The sequence below is a fragment of the Tubulanus polymorphus genome, chromosome 5 (genome assembly GCF_964204645.1).
Source record: "Tubulanus polymorphus chromosome 5, tnTubPoly1.2, whole genome shotgun sequence".
NCBI lineage: Eukaryota > Metazoa > Nemertea > Palaeonemertea > Tubulaniformes > Tubulanidae > Tubulanus > Tubulanus polymorphus.
This window is the reverse complement of record NC_134029.1, coordinates 4453893-4479376: the sequence shown is the minus strand read 5'-3', so window position 1 is coordinate 4479376 and position 25484 is coordinate 4453893. Positions and strand designations below refer to the sequence as shown.

The following is a 25484-nucleotide window of genomic DNA, read 5'->3' as shown; positions in this document are numbered from 1 at the left end:
ATTCTTCGATAGACGTTAAGAACAGTCTATATTCACTGTCAGAACATTTCAGAACCACTCTATATAAATAAATCCCTGAAACTCTATCTTGTAAATTCGTCTGGTTTTTTCTCTTCTTTTATCATTTTACTGAATGGAGAAAGAATGCCTTATTTAGACGCATACAACCTGTTGGTATTTAATCTAAATTAACATCCAATAGAACGGGTTTCAAAGCGATGATTATCGGACGAATAGGCGGCTCGTGTTATTCGATAATAGGCAAACAACAAACTCATAAAACTCTCCTTTCAATATGACACGCACGCTCAACAATACACAAGTAAAACAGTATAGAAAAATAGCTCGGAGGTCTCACCTGATTCAAACCGAAGATCTTATTCAGTTTCGTATGCGTACAAGTAAATATAAAAACGTCATATTTTTTTTTGTATAGTAAAGCATTTATTACCCATCGCGTATAAAGTGAATATTTTGATTTGATTTTAATGAAAACACACGCAATTACACAAACTCGAGTAGAATACTGGTAAGCATCAGTGGCCAATTGGATCAAAATGCGTCACACTCGGTTTCGTAGCTGCAAAATAGCCACCCGAACTGACTACAGTCTTGTAACTCGTATCCGATAAATACCAGACCTACGCAATTATTTGCAAACTAGATCGTTTGGATTGTCTTCTTCTGACGTCATTCATCACCGTAATAGGTGTCGCTTTCGGTAGATAGGGACTGTGTACTGATTTCATGGTCATAGTTTTCACTCGTAGATTGCCCATGTGTTTCAGAAAATCGGTTTCAGGCGTGCCCGGAATATTCCTATTCATCGAAAGCGGATTCCATTCCGTTTCTTCGATCAAGCGTTTATTGTAATAGTCGTAAGCGGCTGCCGTTGACTTGTTATCCATTTTATCAACAACTTGACAGAAATCTCTGACTTTGTTATCGTAGCACGCCGACTGCAGTCGTCTGCGATTGATTTCTTTCAAGATGGCTCGATGGCGCTCATCCGGGTCCTCGAAAATACTCATGGCTTTCGATCTAGTCGTGTCCTGATTGTCTACTGGTGACTCCGGGGTTTTCGCTCCCCTATCGTCGGCGTTATCGGCAAATGCATTTAGTATCAACTCCTGTTTGGAAATATCAGGTCGCGACTGAGATCGCGTAGACGTGTTCAGATAATCCCCGGTTTTGCTGGTAGATGATGGATAACAAGTTGACGGTCGAACCTTGTTTGAATTGTTCCCGGCGGTTGCAATGACGTTCGATTTTCTACGGTGCGACTTTTCGGCAGTGGGTGGCACGCTTCTCGATCGGTGCACTGACGCAGCCGCCGAACTCGGAGGCCGTCTTTGCAAGATCTTTTGTAAAATCGAATCTTCCTCTTCGTTGATGCCGCAGTTAGTGTTAAAATTGTACGCTGAATTCTCCCGAAGCGACCGCTCGCTTTCTTTGTCGCCCATAACGCGCGCATGCGTCAATTCCGAATGAAACCTCTTCTGTTGAAACCTTTTATACATAATTCGCTGGTCCAGAGTAATTCTTTGAGCTACCGTCATCTTGGTACGTTCAATGTCCGCTAGGCGTCGCTTCAGGAGTACTTGCTCTTTCCAATTAGTTGAATAAATCGCCGGTGATTTTTCTGAATCGGTCACTTTGATAGTTGTCACCGACATTTTCGCCGAATGAGATTTCGCTGAAAGCTAGAAGAGAAGAAAAAACCAATGTAATGAAGTGGAATAGGAATTGATCACTTATATGTCGAAAAATGAAAATATTCGTTTTAACCTTTTGGAATTTAGAATTTACAGGAATTCACAGCTACCCATAATCGTTTTTAACAGCAATAATGGTGAAATGTTAAGTAGCAGCGAGTTTGTTGACAACAGTTTTGTTGTTACATACATTAAAAGCGTGAACATTTTGTATGATTTCAATTTATAGACTGTTGTTGGCAATATCCCCAACTGTTTTTGCCCATTGCCAGTAAGAAAAAGGTCGCAAACTTAAAACTTAAACGTAGAACTAAAAACAGAAACGTAAATCCCTACATTTATCTCTTATACTCTTTATATTAAACAAGTTCAGATTTCAGATATATTTGAATACGACGTAAATTTCTATTTTTGAGTTTTAAGCACTCCTACAATAAATTGGCACGTTTTGATTCGAAGGATTAACAATCATGAAGATTTGTTTATCATTCATTTTAGAAAATGTTGAGGAAAAATTAGTACATACGTAAATTTGTGTTAATTTTCTTTTTACCTTTTCTTTTTGCCTTCTGCTGAAGTTGTATATGGTAATATATTATGAATAATCCAAATTGAAAATTTTTCAATTTAACGTTAAGTGCACTGCCGAGTGTGGTAAAATACTCATTAATGAAGGTGTATATGTGCTATATACAAGACGTAGTTTTGTAACGTATTGTGAATTTTACTTGAACCGTTTTGGTCGAATGTCATTATTATTGTCAATAATGAGCCCACCCCTGAAATCTTTCAAACGCTTCGTTTCGTTCGTGACTTTTGAAGTAACTGAAGTCAGTCCAAGTCGACGAAGATCGCCAATAGTTTCATTTGTATATAACTGGGGGGAAATCCATCCGATTTGTTTAAAGAGTTTTAGATTATTGGAAATTATTCTCTAATGTTTTTATTTTCAATTGATGAAATCAAGGTTATTTTTACACAGAGATCACACGTGTCCATACGGCCGGATAGCTCCAGCCTCTCTGATACCGACGATCAGGTCACTGAATTTTGACGAAGCGGAAAACTTAAAATAGCGCAATGTTAAACATCATTTACCAAAATTCGAATTTTCGGTTTTTTTACTAGAAGCCAGTCAGGCATATCAGATTTTTATGACAAAACGTTTCAATGTTCAATGAATTCATATCAGTAATTAGCAATTTACCTGTCTGTTTCTGGTTAAGATAAGCCGATCCAAAGAACGTCATTGCATCTCCTCTAACAAGTACCGTATGATCTAAATATTTTCAATGGGAAGTCGGTGACAGCTGTCTATTGACACTAGAATGAAATAGTCGTTATGCGGCCGCGCCACCGGTCCCGGATTTGCAAAAAATAAAACTTAAATGAAACCTTATATAATATAGGTCAAATACTGGTTGTGATGATTATTTGTAGTAAAGTGTGTTTGAGAATGGTGTCACGTTCCAACAATATCTAGGTCTGGTGGCGCGGATCTGTCCTCTGCTGATATATACATTTGTTGTTAGCTGAGGACACCCTCTAACCGAAAACCATGAGTTTTTATACGACGTTGTCCATCGACAAGCAGAACAATAGGAATAAAACTGGATTAACTGATCGATTGGAGCTGGGAGCCATATAACACTGGGATTTCGGTCTATTATTTGACTACGATGGTGGCTGTTGTTTAGGAATGTTGCTCAAGTAAACTCTTCTAAATCTTCTTTCGCTATAATTTTCATCGTGTTACGTTATTACGTAACTATGTACATCAACGAAGCGAATTTCCGTCAAATGCTGAGTTATGAAAGCGGATACAAAATTTCCCAGAAGCAATCATACATTGACCCTGTTATTAGGTTATAGTGTTCATTATTAGTCACCAAAGATGGCGGACGAAGAGGTAAGCATTTTTTCAGTGCGGTTTCCGTGGTTCGGTAGGGCCATTTTTGGTAAGTGATGAGGTACAATATACCAGCACAAAACGATGCTCTTTAGTCGTAGGATATAATGAACCACCAAGACTGGTTTGTAGTTAGTCAGACGATGGATACGAGCGCTGAATCGATACAACATAGTACCAGACTAGTCTTAGCCATTCACGTCAGTAGCCTTTACTATGGAAGACCTCAGACGACATACGAGATATGAGATATAACATACGAGATATGAGATGCAACATACGAGATACGACATATGACATGCGTTATTTACAGTACGGGTGTCCGTCCGCTAGCGCCACCGCAGTGTATATTTTTCAACATCTACTCGGCGTATACTACGACACGTGCGCAGGCAGTGGCGTACATTAACTATGAATATCAATAAGCGAAAAACGTTTCATTTGAAAATAAAAATATTTAAAAATATTCGATCAACCACTCCCGGGGACCGGCTTCTCGCTGTGACGTCAGTGGGCCACTCTTAGTGTGAGACACCGATGGTCCGGTGATTCGAGTTGGCTCCAAATACGGGGCTACAGCCCCTAAATCCACCAAAAACGCCTCAAATTCCATTTTTGGGTGTACAAAAATCCCTCAAAAAGAGTTAGCCATGGCCCTTCAAATTGGTGGTAATTAAGAATTGCGCCTAGTCAAGGGTTTAAACTTCGCGTTCGATCGAGTGTTTTCGATGAAGAATGAGAGATGTATGTATATTACGAATGCCGATGACCAAAGAGTCTTAAAAAAGTCCGACACACGCGGAATCTGTTTAGTGTACTATGATTTCAACAAATGAATTGAAACATGGACATGAATTAAGAATACTAAAGATATCATAAATTTATTGAATGAATTATTCATTAAATATCAGAATGGAGTTCCATTGTATCACTCTCAGCTCCTGGCCCTAGTCCAGCTGATTTCGTTTATCACGACGTTTTTTTGCGACGGGTGCAAACACACCATACGAGCAACGTTCCGGTGTTCCGCTAATTCCCTGTCTAAAGAAATGTTACTTGATATTTCCATGGATCTCTTATCTTTACAAATGTAAGAGCTGTTGTGTTTTGCTGAAGACTTATTTATGTGGTTCCTGTACTTTTGTCAATAAACAGTTTTAAAACTGGCCATGATAATTGATAAGAATGATCTTAAATTGGATTCTCCGATTATGAAAGTTATTCAGATTCAGCCATTGGCCCTTTTCATGAAAGATGTCGGAAAAGAAAGATAGCCAAAAAGCCTTCAGAATACACAAGTACCTAAATTGAACAAATTTTCAGGGGAGGACCCCAAACTATGGCTTCAGAAAGACAGTGCCGCATACTGCCCTGACATTTAGCGAAAACTGGCCAGTCTCGACTCTCAACGGCTGGTCTAGTGGACTCACCAGTCTACCCCGGTAGCTCGATAGGGATGGAATTTAGCTGGGGATTTCAAACCTTGAGAGAGAGCACGGGAGTTCTTAATCTGGATACCAGGGTGATGTGCGGGTTCCCGGGTTGTTTGGGATTCAAGAACTCAGGCAGAGGTGTCAAACAGCGGAGGAGGGGTACAAGGGGGGGGGCGGGATTTCCGGCTGCGGAGTTTTTTTTAGAATTTTGATTTCTGATGCAGAAAAGCCGGCGGTTACGGCGAGCGGTGAACAGTAGTTATTTTTTCTGTAGGCATCGAGTAACCGGAACCCCGGCTCCTGAACACCAGGCCGTTTTCAGACCAAAGGAAGACAAGAAATAGCATAATATTATGAACTTGAACAGTTTGATATCTTTTCAGTTTTGTGATTTGAAAAACTTTTCGTCGCCCGCGGGAGAGGAACGGCCGGCGCGCCTCGTCCACGGTGTTCACAGTATGGCCTAATATCGTTGTGTCCGGTCCAGGTGTCCATTATCCAAAAGAAATCTATTTCTGGTTTGAGTAAAATGTTGACTATGTTGGTTTTCATATAATTGACGATGACTGTACGCGTCACCATGTTAAACGATTTATATGCAGTAAATATTGAAAAAACATACACTGTGGTGGCGCTAGCGGACGGACTGTAAATAAGTCGTATCTCGTATGTCATATGTCGTATCTCGTATGTTGCATCTCATATCTCGTATGTTATATCTCATATCTCGTATGTCGTCTGAGGTCTTCCATACTTTACATTAGATAAACATTTTGTGGCCGAAATTAATAACATCGACGACTGTTGGTAAGGTTGAGTCATATCATCCTATCGTATTGAAGCCAACCTATTTTTGGCGTAATATATGTATATGTATAGGCATATGTATATGTATATGTATAGGCATATGTATATGTATATGTGTATGTGTATGTGTATATGTATATGTATATGTATATGTATAGGCCTATGTATATGTATATGTATAGGCCTATGTATATGTATATGTATATGTATAGGCCTATGTATATGTATATGTATATGTATATGTATATGTATATGTATATGCATATGTGTCTGGATATTGAACCGCCCTTCATTAACAAACATCGATAATGGCGACTGTAAAAACATAATAAACATAGATTAGTCTCGTTAAAAATGTATAAGAAAGCGGGCGTCGAAGACCCAGATCATACTAAACCTACGACCCCCTAAACATAAGACCTAACGGGTCTTAGTTCTTAGGCTTAGGGGGTCTTAGGTTTAGTGACACCCATAAAAATTCCGTCCAAATACTGAATAGAGAAGCGGTAACACAAAGAAAACATTAAGGCAGCTTCTAAGTATGCAATTCTGTATCTCTGTATCATATTTACTGCTCCTTAAGAGTCAATTAATTTGTTAAAAATATGAATATCATATTACATCAAACTACTGTTGAGATTAATTGGGGTCCAAAACTCTCAAGTATCAAATCCTCTATATAATTAGGCTAACCTGAAAATATTAACCTAAAATTCTGTATCCCTGAATCATATTTACTGCTGCTTTAGAGTCAATTAATTTGTTCAAAAATAAGATTCCTCATATCAAACTACTGTTGAGATTTATTTGGGTCCTCTACATGAAACACAGTACATGAAACACATTTGAAAGTCTTCAGGTGTAACTGTTCTAAATGGTTTCATTTTTGCATAAGAGATGTATTTTGAATAACAATATGATTAAACTGTGAAATACTGAATTATTATTTGTTACTATTTTTCATCATTTCTTCTTTCTCACACTACCTAACAGTAATTGCCCTAAATCTTATCTCTGGACCCCGCCCTTGTAAAAATCCTGGATCCGCCCCTGTACTGGTATGCGAATTACAAGTTACAAGTAACAAGTTAGTTTATTCATCACAATCAAATTACATGATCGTCAATGAACAACGAATCACAGTAGAAAAAGAAAACAATATACACATATTGTACACAATACCAGAATTACTAAAATATTTACAGGAAAAAGTGCATGGGACAAGTACCGTAATGTACAAATATAACTTCAAGCATCAAATTAAATATGATTTGTAGGCGCAAAGTACTACATTGGAACCTCGTTAATACGCATCTTGTGGGCAAAAGTGGCTGAAACTGGGACATGCTGAAAATCATTGTAATAAACCGGTTTTATCTCAAGCAGAAACGTATTAATGAGGTTCAACTGTATGAACGCTCTGATGTAGATTTAGGTATATTAGTCCCGGGAGTCTTTTCGTCGCACCATGTTATGATGTTATATCCGGTCAACATCAAAATAGGGCCAAATTTCAAACATTAGACTTCATATTTTTGTCGATTACGAACTCTTTTTGTTAACCTGTAACCATTTCGTTGTTCTAACGTTGGTATATACCGTACTAAGTTCGTTGTATGCTTCATTTTTTGCAGGGACCATACCACCTTTTGATTGTAGATTTGGCCGAAAAATGGGTAAAGGAAAGAAAGAAACCATGGTTTCTGAACTATTTCAAAAAGAAACCTGTTTTGGACTACTCGGATATACACTCCTCTAATATGGAGCAGAAGGAAGAAAGGCAGAATGAGTCCAGCGAACCAAAAGAAGAAGTATTGAAATCGGTTTTATTTAACGATGAAACAGGTGGCTCAGGAGAATGTAGCTATCAAGAATCGAGAAATTTGACCACAACCTGTGATTACGCACATTCAAGAATGAAGAAAAAGAGGCATGAGTTTCCATTTGGATTCACTTTTATGGGAGCGTCTCTCGGTTATAAACATGCGAGGGAAATGCAGAAAAGTGAAACGGTAACTGAAGGTACAGCTTCTACAAAGGGGGATGCAGTAACTCTGACTGTACGACCAGACTTGGCCGAGGGTAAACCTGTTGAAACGAAATTCATTTTAGAAACGAAAACAACTAAATATCTGGTGACCAAAGTAAAAATCAAAGGCAGTGTTAGATTGATGCGCAAAAAAAGTGATATGGTAAAAGGCAGTGTTACAGTGGTGGGGGGAAAAATTAACGCGGTAAAAGATAGCATTGATATAGTTGAACTGGTCAGAGAACAAGGTGCTAATCACGACAAAATAAGAATTGATCCTAAAGAGGAATGTATTGAAATCGATACGTCGTTTGAGGTTGAACTCATTGATCGTAAACTGACGGCCAAAACCAGATACATTCGGGATGGCAAGGAGATAGTTTTACCAAGTAGAGTTGAAAATTCGGCATCAACTGAAGTTATATCATCGAGCGAATGCAAACAAAGAGGTCTAGAAACCGGAAATGAAGCCAGGGAGTCAAAATGTGTCGAAGGAATGGTGAATAATCCTATGCAGTTTAAAAGTGAAATCCCCTCTCAACATGGAAGTAGGATTTCAAACGATCGATGTATTGAAACCACAAACGTTGCTCCATCGGATATCGAGGAGAAAGAAGATGGCCAAGCAGAACCTAAAACTGAAACTCCCCAACAGCCAACAAGCGATAAAACGTCGTCAGAATTTGCTGGGATTAGAAAACCAACTGAAACTCCCCAACAGCCAACAAGTGATAAAACGTCGTCAGAATTTGCTGGGATTAGAAGACCAATTTCGTCTGCTGAGCCAGAAAATTTGCCCGCTGCAGGAAGTGGTGATAATAACATGTCTGTGACTGATTTAAGCAAAGAAGGTAATTGATGGAATTTTTCCTTTCATTTCTTTTCACTACGCCTTTGAATGCGTACGAAGCGTTTACGTTTCCTTAATTTCAGATACCTCCACATTCTGGACTGATATCGAAAATAAAATGAGCAAAGAGGACCATAATGAGGTTAGAGATTACTTCAAGTCGAGAAAAGCTCTCACTGTTATGGATTTAAGCGACACGAGCAATTCATTGAGTGAATTAATTGAACTTTTGGATAACAGAAACATCATAAACAAAAAGAAAAATGATTACGTCGCTCTAGCAAAAGCATTCAGGCATATAGAACATATTCCCTGTTACCTTGCCATCTTGAAAAGTAAGTACACTAAGAAAATTGTTCCAAGAGCTCCAAGAATCCGGTGTACAGCATACGATAATCGCAATGATAGCTAGAATATTATGTGTATTTATTTGTTATAGATGATCATTCACTGTCTGAAATGACATGCATTTGTAATAGTTTGGTTATTCTCATTTTTCATACTTTTCAGAGTTTGAAATTAGAAAGGATCAAATAGACTACAAAGACCCTGGTAAATCTTATACGCAGCCCCGCTATAGTTTACTTTTTGTGAACAATATCCATGGCAACTGAGCAGTTTTTCATCAACATATAGTTGCTAAAATATCTGCCAAACTGTCTAATATTCAGTTTACGTATATAAATCATGTTTTTCTGTAGTTGGTGACTGGACCAAATTTGAAAGTCAACACCTATCAAAAGACAAATTCAACAGCCTAAAGTGTTACATCGCATTCTTACATGAAGCTTACGGCAACACACCGAATCGACGAATAGAAGATTCAAAATCGTTCTTTGACACGGTTGGATTACTCTTTAAGATTGGCAAAGTGGACGAAAATGACCATTCGTATCTTGTTAATGTCTGTCGTAATTTCGGATGTCCTAAACTCGCAACTGAGATCGAAGAACGTAAGTAAGCCTACAAATGTACATGCGTCAGGAAAACGTTAAAAGTAATTATGTTAGTACATGTACAACACGAGAAGGAAGATAAAGATTTCTGAAAAACATTATTACTGAATGCTAAAAATACTGATAATTATCATAGATACTTACTATAGCCAATCACGTGTATGGGCGTAAGATCAAATACACAATCCCGTGAAGCATATTTGTTCCTCTTTATGAAGTTGTTTCATCATTTATATGACAGATTATCGGTGTGATATGAATAATCAGGAAAATGATCCAAATGGCAGGGCAAGTAAGTACCCGTAACCTTCGTGTTTCTTTACTGTATCTGATAACTCTGCTATCCCGTTGATTTTAAAACTAATGTCAATTCAAGTCAATAACTACCGGAAAGTCATTTTGAAACAAGTGTATCAATTTTGACATAGGTATTACGCACCATGTATACATCGCGTAAATTTCGTGTAGGTTTCTGGTCAGATATAAGCGGTCGTCTAGGGAAGGACGCACTCGTGCGTCTTGTAGAAAAGTTCCGTGAAAATCCACTTACCGATGATGATGAAATCCGAGAATGCAAGAGAAACTTATTCAAATTGCTGATTGTCCTGCATAGCAAAGAAATCATAGATATTGTTAATAATAAATATGGCAAACTTGTTTCTGAATTAGAATCTATTCGTGAAAAAAGGATAGCGTGTGATATAAAAGAGAAATACGGTTTTCAACAGATATAATTCGGAAATTAGGATTTTATTCTATACTATGTATAAGTTACATGACATTTTGTAAGATGCTTTGTTAAGAATAAATTACAGAATACCCAAATAGATGTTTATGAACGGTCTTACTATTGATGCGAGGAAATGTTTATACTAAATTTCTGTATATCAAAATGATTTATCAAAAAAGTCAATGTAAATGTACGCACATGTATTATGAAGTGTTTTTTGCATAATCTTGCATAGTTAGATAGCCACAATCTGGCGAGGAGAGCAGAATATAAGTTTAAATCCCGGTACAAATCAAAAAGATCCAAAACGAATTTACGCGCGTAGATGGCATCGGAACAAAGAGCGATGAAATCATCGATGAAATGATATGAATGAAATAAATCGCTTTTTATTAAGACACGTTCGATTTTTCGTCGCCAAATTAGTGAGACCATTGCGCCATCTTTTGGAATATATTGAGGAATTCAAAACGCAGGGATTCGAGCTGGTAGGTTCGAATTCCAGGCAAGGAAGGATGCACTGTCTTTAGATTGTGTTATTTTGTTTTGGCTATTAATATATATTTTATGTCGAAAAATGGATACATTCAAATGGCCGCCTACTGTTCAGGTAAATTTATTGGTTTCGAACCTGCATAGCTTTTATGAACCCGGAGATTGCGCAGATGACGTCATGTGATTTTGGGCTTTCCGAAACAGCCTCCTCAAGCATACACAGATGAATGGAGGTTCAAGGAAGTTAAAATAAAGTAAAAATAAGAGGTAAGAAGAATACTAATTAATTCTATTGTTTTCGTCGAATGGCATCCATTAATCCCAAGCCTTAAATGATGATTACGTGCTGATAGTGATATGTATTTGTTTTTGAACGGCGTATCTCACACCAAAAAAGGCAATAAATGCACTTTTCTTTCATATGGGCACTGACTCTGACTGACATTGACACTGACCGTGTGACAGGTCAGAACCTTAATCACCCAAGGCATTATGCCCATAAAATTCCAAACTGCCCTTAAAACGACCAAGCGTTGCGTCACAATACATCAAAAGCCAATTTAATCTTGAATTTTTCAGTGCAATTGCAACCATTCCATTGTATGCTAATTAATTGGGCCCGTCTTGGCGTCTTAGTGACTTAGTCTGAATACCAATCGTTGTTACTGGTTCCCTACTACAACTGTTGTTGTTGAACGATGGCTAGGTACTAGGCTATTAGTGACTAAGTCTGATTGATAGTGATAGAGCCTGCGGACTTCATCGATAGCTGCAGCTTGGGATCCAAAATCAAAGATTCAACCCAATATCCCTGGGTACCACTTATTCTTTTTTTATAGGCGGTACTTAGGATACTAGGTCAAACCTTTGATTTTGGACGCCCAGCGCTATCGTGACGAGCCACTTTGTGGCTTTTACGTTACCGTACGGCATTTGAATGTCATTAGATTAAATATTTAAGTTAAGTTAAAGCCTATCTTGAACTTTGCAGAATGAAAGATGGATGAATTATCGCGAGCTGCTCTAATCGGATGCCGAAATGAAATCCGCCATGATTTGAAAGTAGAATACGTCGTTTCGTATTTGATTGGTGAAGGAATTCTCACCGATGAAGATGTGGAAGTCATTAACTATGAAGTAAGTCACGTTGAGGGAATCACTTTGTGTTTACCGCTCTTCAATACGTTCTATATTTCAATTAAAAACGAATCCATGTTGCGGAATGCTATAGGCCTATGAGCGAGTATAGATTAGGCATAGTTAGTGAATCTTACAGAATAATCAAAAGGAAATGGATTTGATTTGGGTGCTTTGAAAATTTTAGTTAGGAAAAAAAATAAGAGCATTTCAAAACATAACAAACATTATTTACAACATACTATTTACAATAGGCCTATACATAGACCTTCTATTGGAGGGATCTATCCTATATCTAGACCTATTTTAATAAATTTAGCCAGCTTTAAAGTTTGATTTTTTAGTACATCAAAGTTTCTAAAGGTATTTAAATCTTAAGTACTTTTCACGCAATTCGGGCAGACTGACATATTGTCACGCCCTCTGTTGAGTTGCTGCGGGGTTTCGATTCCCCATTGTTACTATTAAGATATCGACCTAGGCCTACTGAAGTAACGGCCTAAGCTAGACTCCATTCACTTCAGATTTAGAGTAGGCCTATAGAAATGAATTGAGAGTGATAATATCTGAGTTTGCTGGTTAAGTGTTCATTCAACTCGGAAGTGATTTCACTTTTAGTGCAATCTGGGAATTATGACGTAACCCAATGTAGGCTTATGATAACAATGCTATATAGGCCTATTCAGTGCAAATGTGATTATATTCTATTGTATAAGGCTAATGTTAGTTTTCTTTGATAAGGGGCAGGTTATTTCAGGAATTCTTGTAAAGCTGTAGCAACAGTTGTGCTGTCTACATCGTGCACTATTTACCTCTGTATGATATCCGGGTTCAGTACATTGTATAGCTAATTCATTATTAGGCCTACATACCTATAGTGTTAAGGAATTTGTCAATCTTTTGGTGGTTAGAAATACCTCATTGGGATTAGAATTATTTGTATTGAAAGAGATTGAAAAATGTACTACAACCAAAGGCCATAAATAGAGTAGTAGAAGTTCTTAGTTTTTTTGAGGTATTTAGTTTTTACCACTTCGATATCAACTCAGCCTAAAACACCCCTGTGGAGTACCTGTCATGTAGTTCTCTGTTTGTTTTCATCTTATTACTTTCTAACTGTAGCGAAGCCACTTTGAAAATGAACTCAATTTAAACTCTTTAAGTGGGCTCTGATTAAGACTGTATGGTATTGACTATAGAGTGGTAGATTTTATTTTCATTTTCAATGATCCAAATGAGGACCCTGCCAAAAACTTTCTAGATTGGCATCCATATTGTTGCCACCACTCAATCAAAATTAGTTCAGTTATCCGATTAATTAACTTAGATTGATCTTTAAGGTTCATGGCCCTACAGGGAAATTTTATTTATCATTCATGAAATTTGAGATTTGTGAATATAAACTAGCGCCACCTGTTGGATCCTCACTTGCCACAAACCAGAATTCTCGATTGCCACAGTCGAACGTGGAGTCCTCATTCAACTGTTATTCCTTAATCGATTAGAAATCGGCGCTCGAATTCACGCTTGTATTTTCTCTTCTTTTTTTTCCAGAAAACCTCGCCACAACGAGTTGATAAATTGTTAGACACACTGCCGAGTAAAGGTCCCGATGCATTCGATGCGTTCGTAGATGCTTTAACTGAAGCCGAATACGAACACCTCGCCGATGGGTTGATGCGACGAAAATCCAACCCGACGCGCAAACGGCATTTCAGCGTCGGTCAAGTCCAGTCGATTCTGATCGCCGGTGGGGTGCCGCCTCGTCCGAACGTGTTCGCGTCACGTCCCGATTACATCCGACGTATACACGCCGGTTTATCGGAAATAGTCGACGACTCCGGCGGGTGGGTCGTCGTGCACGGAATGGGCGGCTCCGGTAAGTCGGTTCTAGCCGCCGACTCGGTACGCGACGCGACCATCTTGTCGCAGTTTCCCGGCGGCGTGTTCTGGGTGTCGATCGGTAAAATCGACAACGCGAAGTTGTTGATGAAAATGCAGAATTTGTGCGCGATGCTCGATCGCGGTCACGGCGCTACGCCGCCGCGTAACATCGAAGAGGCGAAAGATCGTCTGCGTCTCGCGATTCATCAGCAGTATCCGTATTCGTTGTTGGTTCTCGACGACGTGTGGTCGCAGCAGGTCGCGAAGGCGTTCGATATTCAAGCACGCGTGATGGTCACGACCCGGGATGAAGACGTGTGTAAACGCGTCGGTGGCCACGTGCATAAGATACACATCGATCGCGGTTTGGATAAAGATCAAGCGCTGCAGATTTTATCCGAATGGACGCAGATTCCTGTTAGTCAATTACCACCTGAAGCTGAAGAAATCTACAATGTCTGTCAGGGTGAGTTTTTCTTCTTTTCATTTTAAAGGAAAATGTCCTCTATTAATTCAGTTTGATCGACCCATTAATTCACCTTTCATAATTTATTCAGTCCAGCCCCAGCATTTCTCCTGATTTTTTTTCTATTAAACATTTTCACCTTTAGCCCAAATGTAAATTGAAAAATGGGGAATTTTTTCGTCAAGAATACAGAAAGTTAAATTTCATTTTTACTCGAGCAAGGGTCAGTTGCGCAGTCATGTATTAATTCTTGTTTCTATAGCCAATTTAACAACTTAACACCAGTCTTATGATTTATGGCCACTTTTGGACTTGGCCCCTGGGGCCAGTTGCATAGTCATGGCTTAGACTTAAGACCAGTCTAAGCCCAACTTTGTTCTGTATAGCCAATCTAACAACTTCAGACCAGGCTTAAGATTTAAGACCACTTTTGGACTTAAGTCATGACTGTGCAACTGGCCCCTGAAGTTTTTTCGGCAAAATCCACCACTGAAAAATGGTACTTTTACAGTATTTGTGAATCTACCAGCAAAAGTAGAGAAAAAAATGCATTTTGAAGTCTTAATTACCCCGGTTGTTCGGACATCTGAACTAGTATTTTTCTCAATTACCACAGGCATGCCGCTGGCGATATCGATTATCGGCTCGATGCTCGAAGAACATGACAATAGATGGCAGTATTATCTAACTCTTCTGCGCAGACGTAAAACGCAACGAATACTGAGCGAATCATCGTATAAATACGCGACGATCAACGAAGCGATCGGAATCAGTGTAAACAATCTGTACGACGACGTACGCGAGTTCTATCAGGACTTCGCGATGTTTGACAGCGATCATCGAGTACCGACCATGGTAATCATAATGAAACAAATTTTAACTGTAAAAATGGTAGAGAGAATCCCACGATGATAACGAAAATGTTACTTTGAGCTGGTAGTTTATTCAACGTTTCGACTATATCCTAATATTCATCTTCAGGAACAATTATTCCTGATCATCAAATCATTATTCCTGAAGATGACTATTAGGATATAGTCAAAACGTTGAATAAACTACTAGCTCAAAGTAACACTTTCGAACTTTTTCATTATCATTGTGGGATTCTCTCTACATCGCTTCAACGCGGATATAGTGTTTTATCAATCGTGTTAAAATGGTACTTCATTGAGTTAAAACGACATTTCGGGTGATATCTAAATATCTCCTTTATTTGCAGGTGTTTTGTATTTTATGGAGTGAAGAGAAGGAATTTGTCGAGGATAGAATGGACAGTTTAGTGAAAAAATCTCTAGTTACGAAAGAATGGGATAAACAAAATGATACGTATATCTACTCCGTGCACGGGCTACAGTTAGACTATCTGAAGACTGCTTGCACTGATTTACAGGTCAGTATTTACTAATTCGGGCGTACACCAAATGGCGCCTGGCAGAGGTTTAGTTCATGGTCTAAATAAGTTCATTTTTCAATCAACTTTGACCCAGACCCCCGAACCCAATTATCCCCTGGGCCCGGTTTCATGGACTTGGTGTCAAAGTTATGCCTATGTTGTTAATCCTCAACTTTGGTGACGGCCACAATTAAGTCAGAACACTATGATAAGGCAATAAATCTGAAAATGTTCGGAGGGGTCATTTTGGCCCAAAAATCTGTGGAACTTGGCCCTGTGCGGTGTTTACTATGTAACGCTGTGAACTATCTCTAGGTAGATTATAATTCTGTTCGTCTGTATTTTGTAGGCGTTACATCGAAAACTGGTGATGAAATACAAACAGAAATGTGGCGGTGAATATCATCTATTGCCGAACGATGGATACATGCATTGGTTTATCTGCTATCACATGATGAAAGCCGATTTGCTGAGTGAATTACCGTCGATCTTGTTGGATCTGAAATACATCGACGCTAAAATACAAGTGACCGGCGCTGCTGATTTGATTAACGATTATATCAAATACGGAGCTTTATTAGACATTAGGGTAACGCTTCAATCTCTCTTTAAACCTTAGCTTCCATGGTTCAGTAAATGTGAAGATGGGGGTAGTACTTAGTAGGTTAACTCGATTTTATTAGGAAAAGGAATTTTACTGCCTGTCCTCACATTTATAGAGGAAACAAATATGTAGAACTATGTGGTTCTCTGGACTTTCTGTCATTGTTGTTTGGTAGAAGCCCTGCCTGCCTAGCCAGGAATAAGTCCAAGACCACAGGGGTATAAGTAGGAAGTACAAAGCCAGGGGCTCTTTCCCTGTGGATGTCTGAATGTTGCTGATGAAGGGTTTGTGAAGGGTTTCACATGTCTAACGAGGCAGTTAAGGGTGATATTTGAGACCCCTCTATAGTTGAATAGGCCCCTATTATTGACAATGATAGGCTTTCTGAAACAATGTGTCTTATACATCCCCTTTGATGAAGTAGTGGGATTCTTATATTTCTATAGTCATCCCTGATTTCGAAATTCATAGGCAGCTCTTGATATTTGATTCGAATTGAATTCGCTACTAGTGATCCATGTTGTATATTTCAGTATGATATTGTTAGAGAAGAATTCGCTCATTTCGTCAGTAGTAACGCGTACCGTTATGCGACTGAAGTACCTGATATCATACAGCTAGCATTATCCTCCCCGTCGGGTTCAGCCGTTTATAAACAAGCGTTAAATCTAGCGAAACAGAACAAATGCACAGAGCATTTATATCTTGATTGGTGGTAAGTATCCCTTATACTCTCAATACCTCGTTATTGGTAGTGCCAAAATATTAATGTAAAATTCTTTATTAATTAGAGTAAACTATGCCCTACTCAGTAGTGTTGGGTCCCACTGGCGACACACTGAGGTGAGAACAGGGAACTCAGTAGCATTGGGACTGTAATTTCATTGAATTGAGAATCAGGGAACTCTGTAGATCTGAACCAAGCACTGGTTTCCTCCTTAGTTAACTTTTTGAAAATGAACAAATCTCCACTCGATTTAACTTAACAATTTCTCAAATTGTTTGTTTGTAGCAATCGCGATTTCGCACAAAGTCCAGTTTTTCTAGTCACTAAGTTACACAACAGTCCCGTTAAAAGTGTGCAATTCTCGTACAACAGCCACGCCGTATTATCATCGAGCGAAGAAGACATCAAGGTTCGTATTTCCATTGGTGGAAAAGTAATATTGATCATACGTAGCTTTTTGACAGTAGAAGCTAAAATTAGCATTCATACGATGAGCAGCACATTCGATTTTTGGTCGAGAATCGGGGAAATATCAGGGAATTTTTGAATCTGTAAGAACCCTGCATGCTGTTCTTATGGATTCTAGAACAATTGCCCCCCGGACAATTGCCCCCCGAATAAAATCCTTTTTGATTTGGATTAACACCGCCTATATACTTTACTTGGAAATTCATTTGTATATTTTTGAATATAGATGTATAAGATATAGAATTACTGATGTTGTGTGCAGATCAAAAACTTTAAATCAGTCCTTGTGTAATTATAATTCACTTACCAAATTTAAGAAAACTTAATAAGTCCACTTATTAGTGCATTAGTTAACGTTGGCTAATTTATTGGAATTAGTTTTAGTGTTACTTTAGCCAATCAAAAACTTTAAAGCAGTCCTAGAGTAATTAGCTAGAATTAATTAGTTAACTTTGTCTAATTAGTTTGAAGTAAATATCTGTGTTACATGTACTTTAAGATTAAAAAGATTTAATTTGGGGGGGGGGGGGCAATTGTCCTGATACCGTTCTTATGATTATGGTTTTGGCGTCTGCCACAACAGTGTGATATTTAACATCTGATACAATCTCTTTGGTTTTTGACTGTTTTATTTTTAATCGCAGGTTTTCGACCGGGCCACCGGGAAGGAACTGCTGTCTTTAGAAGCTCACGACGAAACGATCAACTGTTGTCGATTTTCCCATGACAGCTCGCATATAATCAGTTGCTCCGACGACAAAACCGTGAAAATATTCCGAGTTCCCGAGACGTTATTGGCGACTCCTAGTCCTCCGATTCAACCGAACGGCTACGGCGAAACTCCGACGCCTCGGTTGAAATATACGAAATGGCACCCGACGTTTTCGACGAGCGACTCGAGCTCGGACCTCGTGTCGCGATTACTCGTGAAAGAGATCGCGCTTGATTCCGAGGTGAAGACGTGCGCGATATCGCACGACGATAAACGCGTTCTGGTCGGTTGTCAGAACGGCGACGTCGTCATGCTGTCCATGGAAACAGGCGCTGAATTGTTGCGTCTGGAGGCGGCGCACGACGCGTTGATATGCGCCGTCGATTTTTCGTCGAGCGGTCGTTACTTCGCGACGTGTGGCTACGATCGTATGGTTAAACTATGGCAGACGGACTCCGGCGAAGAAGTCTATTTATCGGCTCCTTATAGAAGTCAGTTAACCGATTGTAAGTTCATTCCTAACACGCACAAACTAGCTTACTGTTGCGACAACGAAATACATGTAAGTTTACTTATTTGAAATTTGTTCAAAATAACAATGATTATTATAATAAATAATGAACAATGATGATTAAGTTCCCTTGAATTATCTCAGATTTTTTAAAACAAAAGTATGAAGGCTACAATTATGTATAAGTGTGATATTCATCCAAAGTTTATAACCAAATTATAATTTATTTCTTGAAATTGACACAACTAGTTAAATTGAAATTTAGATAAAATTTTTTTTTTACTTCAAACGATGATACAGCCCTTCATAGAATATGTACAAAAAGAAACACTAGTTAACTTTCATGTACGTAATTTTAAGCGTTATATACGGAAAGAAGTGTCCCTCACACGGATATATGCATGTGCTTCATGAATATTAAGCTTTGTACAATTCGTTAAAAACCCTACATATAAACTATAAGTATTGTATTTGTTTTTTAGATCTGTGATCCATCTGCTGGTATTTGTAGCTCGGTAATGACCGTTAAAGCAGAAACTGTGATATTGTCGATGGCTATTGCTGAAGATGGTATTCTTCTTGCAGCCGGTCTTTCAAACTTCGCCGTACAGGTCAGTTGAACTGACTACCTGGTAACTTAGCAATCTAATGCCTGGATCAACCACCTTAGACATTTCATCGCCTGATTCTTCCAAATTTTTATCGTCCAAACTTTACCTTAGACATTTTTTTATCCAAAATGAACTACAGATACGGATAATGATGCATTTTATCGGCACACTTTCAAAAAGGTGATCAGACTTCACACTAAAAATTTCAATAGTGATTATCTGAGGTCGGTTCCAAGCCATACAGATTGATAACTCACCAAATGATCTCGTATTGAAATTCACCAGGGATGAGTTGAAAATGAATTTAGCTGTTTCTGTTGTCGGGTTTGATTTCAGTTGTTTAATCTCGTAACGAAGAAACCGATGATCGAACTGAAAGGAAACAGTGGTTGGGTCGAATGCGTCGCGTTTAGTCCTGACTGTAAACAATTGGTATCCGGAGGCTCCGATGAAACTGTTACTGTAAGTACCGTAACATTTAAGATGCAGCTTACATCAGCGAGTACTATAAGAAGGAGAGTGAATCAGAGATGCAAATGAACCGTCTTTTGCCAGAAATTGCCCAGTGGCTTGAAATAGTCGAATTCCCTCCCAAAAAAAAATATTTGATGATTTCTTTCTTTTTGGGCATCTCTGATAAATTTCAATGTGGGAGTTGTAGATTCATCAAAAAGGGAATCTTTCGTTAGTCCGCTGTTAAGTGATTGCGAGTCGACTTCACTTTCAGATATGGAATGCTGAGGTGACGAATGGACAAAAATGCGTTTCATTCAAAAAGGATTTCGACGTTAATTTTTCTCAGGATCAAATCATAATCGCAGCAGTCGATACAGAAAACAGAATACAGGTAAGAGTTGAGACAATCATCACTGCTGCTGCCGTTGCCCAAAATTTGATTGAGATGGAATCACATTTTAACACAATATTTTAGGTTTTGGAGGGAGAAGAAGGAAAAATGTTGTTCAATACAGCTGCAGAATCATCGCGTATAAGATCAGTCGCGATAACAAGTGACTGTAGTCGCATCGCTTACGGTCAGGAAAGTGGAATTGTGAAGGTAATCAATTGTATTGCTATCGTTTTGTGTATTTCTGTTAAAGTTCTCTCAAATTTATTTGTCAATTACCATCCAGATTAGTTCCAAATGTCTCTAGAGTCTCTTTACCGAACACTGGCCCATAAGTTCTTAACAAAAGGCACTTTATGAAACACGTTTATACGCTATACAATGTGTTTTAATGAACCCTTTTATCTAAAGGTAGCTCATATGGTTGATAAGAAGTTGGGTAAAGTAGACGTCTGCAGTGGACACAGCAATACCGTTAGATATTTGTGTTTTTCGACGGATGATCAGATTTTAGCTTCGTGTTCGGACGATTCAACCATTAAGGTATGGCTGTCATAGTCGTAGTATGTTCTTGAGTTTGAACTGTGAAATAATACCTTAACCTATGATTTACCTGACGTTGCCTAATGGTGAAGATGCTGAACTAATTGATCAAATAAAATCTACAATCATAAGAAAAATAGTATATATTGTAGCTTTAAAATTTCGAGGGGAACACTTCTGCCTGTATTCTAGTATTTGCTTGAATTAAGATGGAGACTTGATTCAAGTAAATACCAGACATGACGAGAAGTAGTGGTTGAGGAGTCATGTAAAACTTCGGTCAAATAAATCGATAAACATGAATTCATATTTCAATAAAATCAAGTTAACATACAAAGTACTAGAAATCGATTGATCAAATGAATACTGTGAAGATGTATTACTTCGGATTGTGATCCTTTAAACTGCTCATAGTCTTGACGCGATCTCGATGCTGAATTAATGTCTGATAGTTCAATGTTTGTTCAAACACAGTTATGGAATGTGAATGGCGAATGTATGGTAACATGTAGCGGACACAAAGCTGATGTGAGACATTGTCATTTCTTCGATAATAATACGAAACTCGTGTCGTCCTCATTTGATTCTACAATGAAGGTAAAACAATACTCTACTTCATTTACAGCAGAAACAGTACTCTTCTCGGTACGCTGTATATCATCTAAAGCGTTAAGCTTGAATTTTTAGAATACTAGAAAATCTAGCTAACCTGACCAACATCTGCCTAACCCGACGATATTTCTCATTTGGTTGTCTCTGTTTCTGTAGGTCTGGGACGTAGCAACTGGGAACGAGCTCGCTCAAACAGCCGGTCATTCAAACGACTGGGTTTTGGCATCCGATGTCTCTCCCGATGGAACGAAAATGGTGTCGGCTTCCGTTGACAGAACGCTAAAGGTAATTGAAGTTGTAGTTTGTTGCGCGCGCAGTCGTTACAATTGACCCAACTCCCAGAAATCCAGGGGTTAGATTGATTTGAAAAACGTGAAAAATTTGATGTCTGCTTCAAAATTACCGGTAGTGAAAAAGATTTTAGAATGTGTAAAAAGTTTTTAAAATGTGTCTATAATTATTTTGATCCCTTTTTAATGCTAAAAACCATGGAAATCACAATTGATGCGCAAGCTGTGTTAAAAATTAAGAAAATTCATTTTCGATCTGTTATTTTTTTGTGAAGAAAATGTGAAAAAAGGCAAATGTGATGGTGTTAAAAAATGTGAAAATTTCAGTGTTCATCAATCTGACCGATGTCATGAATATCTGAAAAAGGCTCCAGTCCTGTCGGGTTAAAGAGATCTGATAGTCAAAACGTTAAGCGAGCAGCTCAATAATGATGTTTGTTTTGTAATTTGTATTTCAGGTTTGGTCGGTAGCGGACGGCTCGTTATTAAACACCCTGACGTCGCACCACGACTGTGTGCGCAGCTGCGCGTTCAGTTCGGCCGGTCGTTTCATCGTGTCCGGCGACGACGAGGGTCTCGTGCGAATCTGGTCGGAAGACGGCGCCGCGTGTAACAAGTTCCCGCGATTGCACAACGGATGGGTGACCGACGTGAAGATATCACCGGACGACCAGACGGTGGTCTCCGTGTCGGACAACCTGCGATGGTGGGACGTGAATTCGCATAAACTGCTGCAGACGTTTTATATTCACGGTAGTTTTTGTAAACAAGTGAAATCGAGTGCGGACTTTAAACGATTCGTGACGATCGATAGCCCCGGTACAATGTACATATTAAAGTCTATCGAATAGGCGCATGATGCATTCATTATCATAAAACGATCCCGCGTTTGATGATCGCGTTTATTTACGATCATTCGGGCGGGACCAACGGGTTTATGAGAAATTCGAAGAAAACCTCATGTTTAACGTACATTGCATCGGTGGACTGTAGATCCGAAATCTGTATTCAACTGAATCCAAGTTAAGCGAGTTTGACTGAATCATCTTAAGTTAATTATCCTGACCGTTTGAGATTCATCTTAAAATCTGATCTTCGGTTTACTATTTCTCTGAAGATGAGATTTAGATTAATATGTAAACCGTCAGAATGATAAACTTAGCGATTACGTCAATTGTCGCATCGTCTCATCATGTTCTACACTGAGAAAACATCAGTTTATCTATCACTGATTTGTAAGTCTTTAAAGTATTGTTCTAAGCTTTACTCGATAAAAACCCACCTCTGAGGGTTTGTAGCAAGTCTGATGACATTCCGGTAGGTTTTTAAAACCGCTTACTTACTGAGAAAAATAGTATACCTCGTAGGCCCTTACTTCAAGCAAATTGCTGACTGAATTTTCTTTCCACACAACACTTTGTTACTGCCAGAAAGGCTCAGAAAAAAATTCATCTGAAACTAGAGAGTGTTGTTGTTTTCACTTTTAAGATAGTTCTTTGGGATGAACTAATTCTGTTTTGCTACGATGCTGGATCGTCCAAAAAGTACCTACTCTTCCCGAATCCAGGATCTATCCTTTGAAACTGGTCTCTGGGTTCAGGAAAGAATGCTCACTTTTGACTTTCAAATTGCTTGTTATAAGTGCTTACTTTTGCCTCAGCCTTATTGCTACAAACCCTGCTTCTTTAATTAAAACGCAAATCTTAGAAATTCCTGCGGAGCTACTGGTCTAATATTTAGTTGTAGCTGTTAAATGAAATGTGCTTTTATGAAATGGATTGAAAAATGCTTATAGATTATTGGTATTTATGTTTAGAGATGATTGTAAAGGTTGATGACGAGTGAACCGTGACATTTTATTGAAGTCCGTACTTATTGAATTAAACATGTTCTGCATATTGATTACTCAGTGAGTAATTTTTTACACTGTTTTAATATATTTCTTTATTGTACTTATTTCTAAACTGATCTAATCTACGAGCAATTCGTAGATCTAATTTTCAACTCTGTTACTCAACTTTATGTATAATGGCCAAATGTTTGAAATTCCACCTGTAAGATTTAATTTGTGTCACTTCCTGATAAAGGAATCATATATGCACCTGTTTTTAATTACCCGTTATTCTGTATCGTAAGTGCTAACATTTTCAGAAGACAAGCATTCTATGTTTTCGTTCCCATCATCCTAAAAATCTCGTGCCTTTTCATAGAACAAAACGGTAATTTTCTGATCTTAAGTAAAATGTATTTTTCGAATAAGAGATATTTAGTAAAATTGTGATACTTTCTATTGAGATCTGCTACATTCCGAATAGCACTGATATCCGGATTAAATCCAAGATATGTAGCGTAGGATATAGTAGCATTATATATTACAAAAAATCAAAATGTACTAACTCTTTTTTGAGGTCGTTCTATTTCATGCAACTTCCCCCTCCGTTAAATATGTTATTTACTTACCTAATACATGAACGTGTATTTAATTTCTTCACATTTCATTAAATGAACTGATATTTACCTGATTGAATGTAATTCATACAAGTTTTATACACAGTAATCGTATATATGTAGTACGAGAACTTGAGAACTAGTTTAATAATTAGTGTGAGATTTTGCTTAATCAATGTGATAATTCTATGAGAAATTAGGAAAAGGAATGAATTTATTTTATTTTGTTAAAAAGATGTATTCTTGCGAAGTGTTTTGAATCTTAGATTCGATATTAGCTTTGAACAAATTAGACTGTCAGATTATTTAACCACTGCGTTTATTATTAGAACTTTTAGTATTTAGCCAAGATTGAATTATTGCGTATTTCAAAGACAAATTTCATTTTGCTTATTATTTAATTGCTGATTTCAACTATGAAGATATAATTTCTTATCGATAAACCTCTGTCTTCTCTGTTGAATTTCCAATAAATGTGAGCTTCTTATTTCATATATTATATGTTTGTTGTTCTTTTCTTCTGAATGTTGCTCTTTCGCTGGCACAGCCATGGAGTAGTCATTAGTGGTGCTGTACTTCGTGTAGTGTTCATCGCGATCCTTGAAATCTTCGTATAACTTTGAATCGGAAAAAATCATTTTCAAGGTCTTAAAAAGCATTGAATTTAGGGGAGAAGCATTGAATTATGATCTTTGTAGGGTTCAATTTATTATTGGTGGGATTTCTCTAAGATAGATATTTTCATCAATTACCGACGATATTTTGTCTACGAACTTTGCCAGACGTTTTTACTGTTGACGTGTGAGTTTAATTTTGTTGACGTTTCATCAATAGACGAGTTTTAATGAATTTCAATGTCACCACTTGTCACTGGTTTATGGTCGTCATGGGGGGCCGGTCCTCTGGTTTTGGCAGCAAGCCTGGATTGGTCTTGAATCGTTTGAGTCTTGGGTAGCTTTGAAATCCCTTGAAAACATACTTGAGAAGATGAATCGGCCTAGAGTAGCCCATCATGATTCCAGGAAAATCACCAAACCACTAGAAATAAACACATTCGTATTTGTACAAAAATTGGCGTCGTTTATTACAATAAATAGAAGATAGCAGAAGCAGTTACAGTTGTTTACACATGTATCATAAATATACAATATTCGATAGAGGGCTAATAAACCGCCAACTTCTTTCATATACGAGAAACTTTTGTAGTTCTAAAGATTTTTTACAGTGAGTAACGGTACACGAATAGCCAACCAGTGTGCACGATGGGAATGACGTCACGACAAGTATGTAAATGTTGGAAATGTAAA

General features: G+C 38.1%; 3 protein-coding genes across 4 annotated transcripts; 2 read left to right on the top strand and 1 right to left on the bottom strand.

The window, feature by feature from the left end:
• Nucleotides 1–459: 459 nt before the first annotated feature.
• LOC141906422 (uncharacterized) lies at nt 460–3057 on the bottom strand. The gene is made up of 2 exons (XM_074795712.1): nt 2923–3057; nt 460–1703 (listed from the first exon to the last, which is right to left on the bottom strand). The coding sequence occupies exon 2, from the start codon at nt 1674–1676 to the stop codon at nt 642–644; it is 1035 nt and encodes a 344-aa protein (XP_074651813.1). The 5' UTR covers nt 1677–1703; nt 2923–3057; the 3' UTR covers nt 460–641.
• Nucleotides 3058–3115: 58 nt separating this feature from the next.
• Nucleotides 3116–11008, top strand: LOC141906421 (uncharacterized). 2 transcript variants are annotated; one of them, XM_074795709.1, is made up of 7 exons: nt 3116–3624; nt 7499–8744; nt 8827–9078; nt 9254–9295; nt 9445–9696; nt 9941–9991; nt 10168–11008. In XM_074795709.1, exons 1-7 carry the CDS (start codon nt 3610–3612, stop codon nt 10431–10433), a joined length of 2124 nt encoding a protein of 707 aa, XP_074651810.1. In that variant the 5' UTR covers nt 3116–3609; the 3' UTR covers nt 10434–11008. The 2 variants fall into 2 exon arrangements, with proteins under 2 accessions (XP_074651810.1, XP_074651812.1); XM_074795711.1 differs by lacking the exon at nt 3116–3624 and adding an exon at nt 5756–5864 and having other exon boundaries at nt 10168–11007.
• Nucleotides 11009–11141: 133 nt separating this feature from the next.
• LOC141906420 (apoptotic protease-activating factor 1-like) lies at nt 11142–24651 on the top strand. The gene is made up of 17 exons (XM_074795708.1): nt 11142–11191; nt 11916–12061; nt 13616–14411; nt 15028–15266; nt 15631–15801; nt 16154–16393; nt 16942–17123; nt 17421–17544; nt 18248–18877; nt 19309–19437; nt 19774–19899; nt 20165–20284; nt 20369–20494; nt 20696–20827; nt 21302–21424; nt 21596–21724; nt 22188–24651. The coding sequence occupies exons 2-17, from the start codon at nt 11924–11926 to the stop codon at nt 22578–22580; spliced, it is 3798 nt and encodes a 1265-aa protein (XP_074651809.1). The 5' UTR covers nt 11142–11191; nt 11916–11923; the 3' UTR covers nt 22581–24651.
• The last annotated feature ends 833 nt before the right edge of the window (nt 24652–25484 follow it).

Coding starts and splice junctions, on each gene's coding strand:
- LOC141906422 (XM_074795712.1), bottom strand. CDS start 1,676: ATGTCGGTGACAACTATCAAAGTGACCGATTCAGAAAAATCACCGGCG.
- LOC141906421 (XM_074795709.1), top strand. Junction 9,296..9,444: donor AATAGACTACAAAGACCCTG/GTAAATCTTATA, acceptor GTTTTTCTGTAG/TTGGTGACTGGACCAAATTT. Junction 9,697..9,940: donor CGCAACTGAGATCGAAGAAC/GTAAGTAAGCCT, acceptor TTTATATGACAG/ATTATCGGTGTGATATGAAT.
- LOC141906420 (XM_074795708.1), top strand. CDS start 11,924: ATGGATGAATTATCGCGAGCTGCTCTAATCGGATGCCGAAATGAAATC. Junction 18,878..19,308: donor GTTGCGACAACGAAATACAT/GTAAGTTTACTT, acceptor TTTGTTTTTTAG/ATCTGTGATCCATCTGCTGG. Junction 19,438..19,773: donor TTTCAAACTTCGCCGTACAG/GTCAGTTGAACT, acceptor GTTTGATTTCAG/TTGTTTAATCTCGTAACGAA.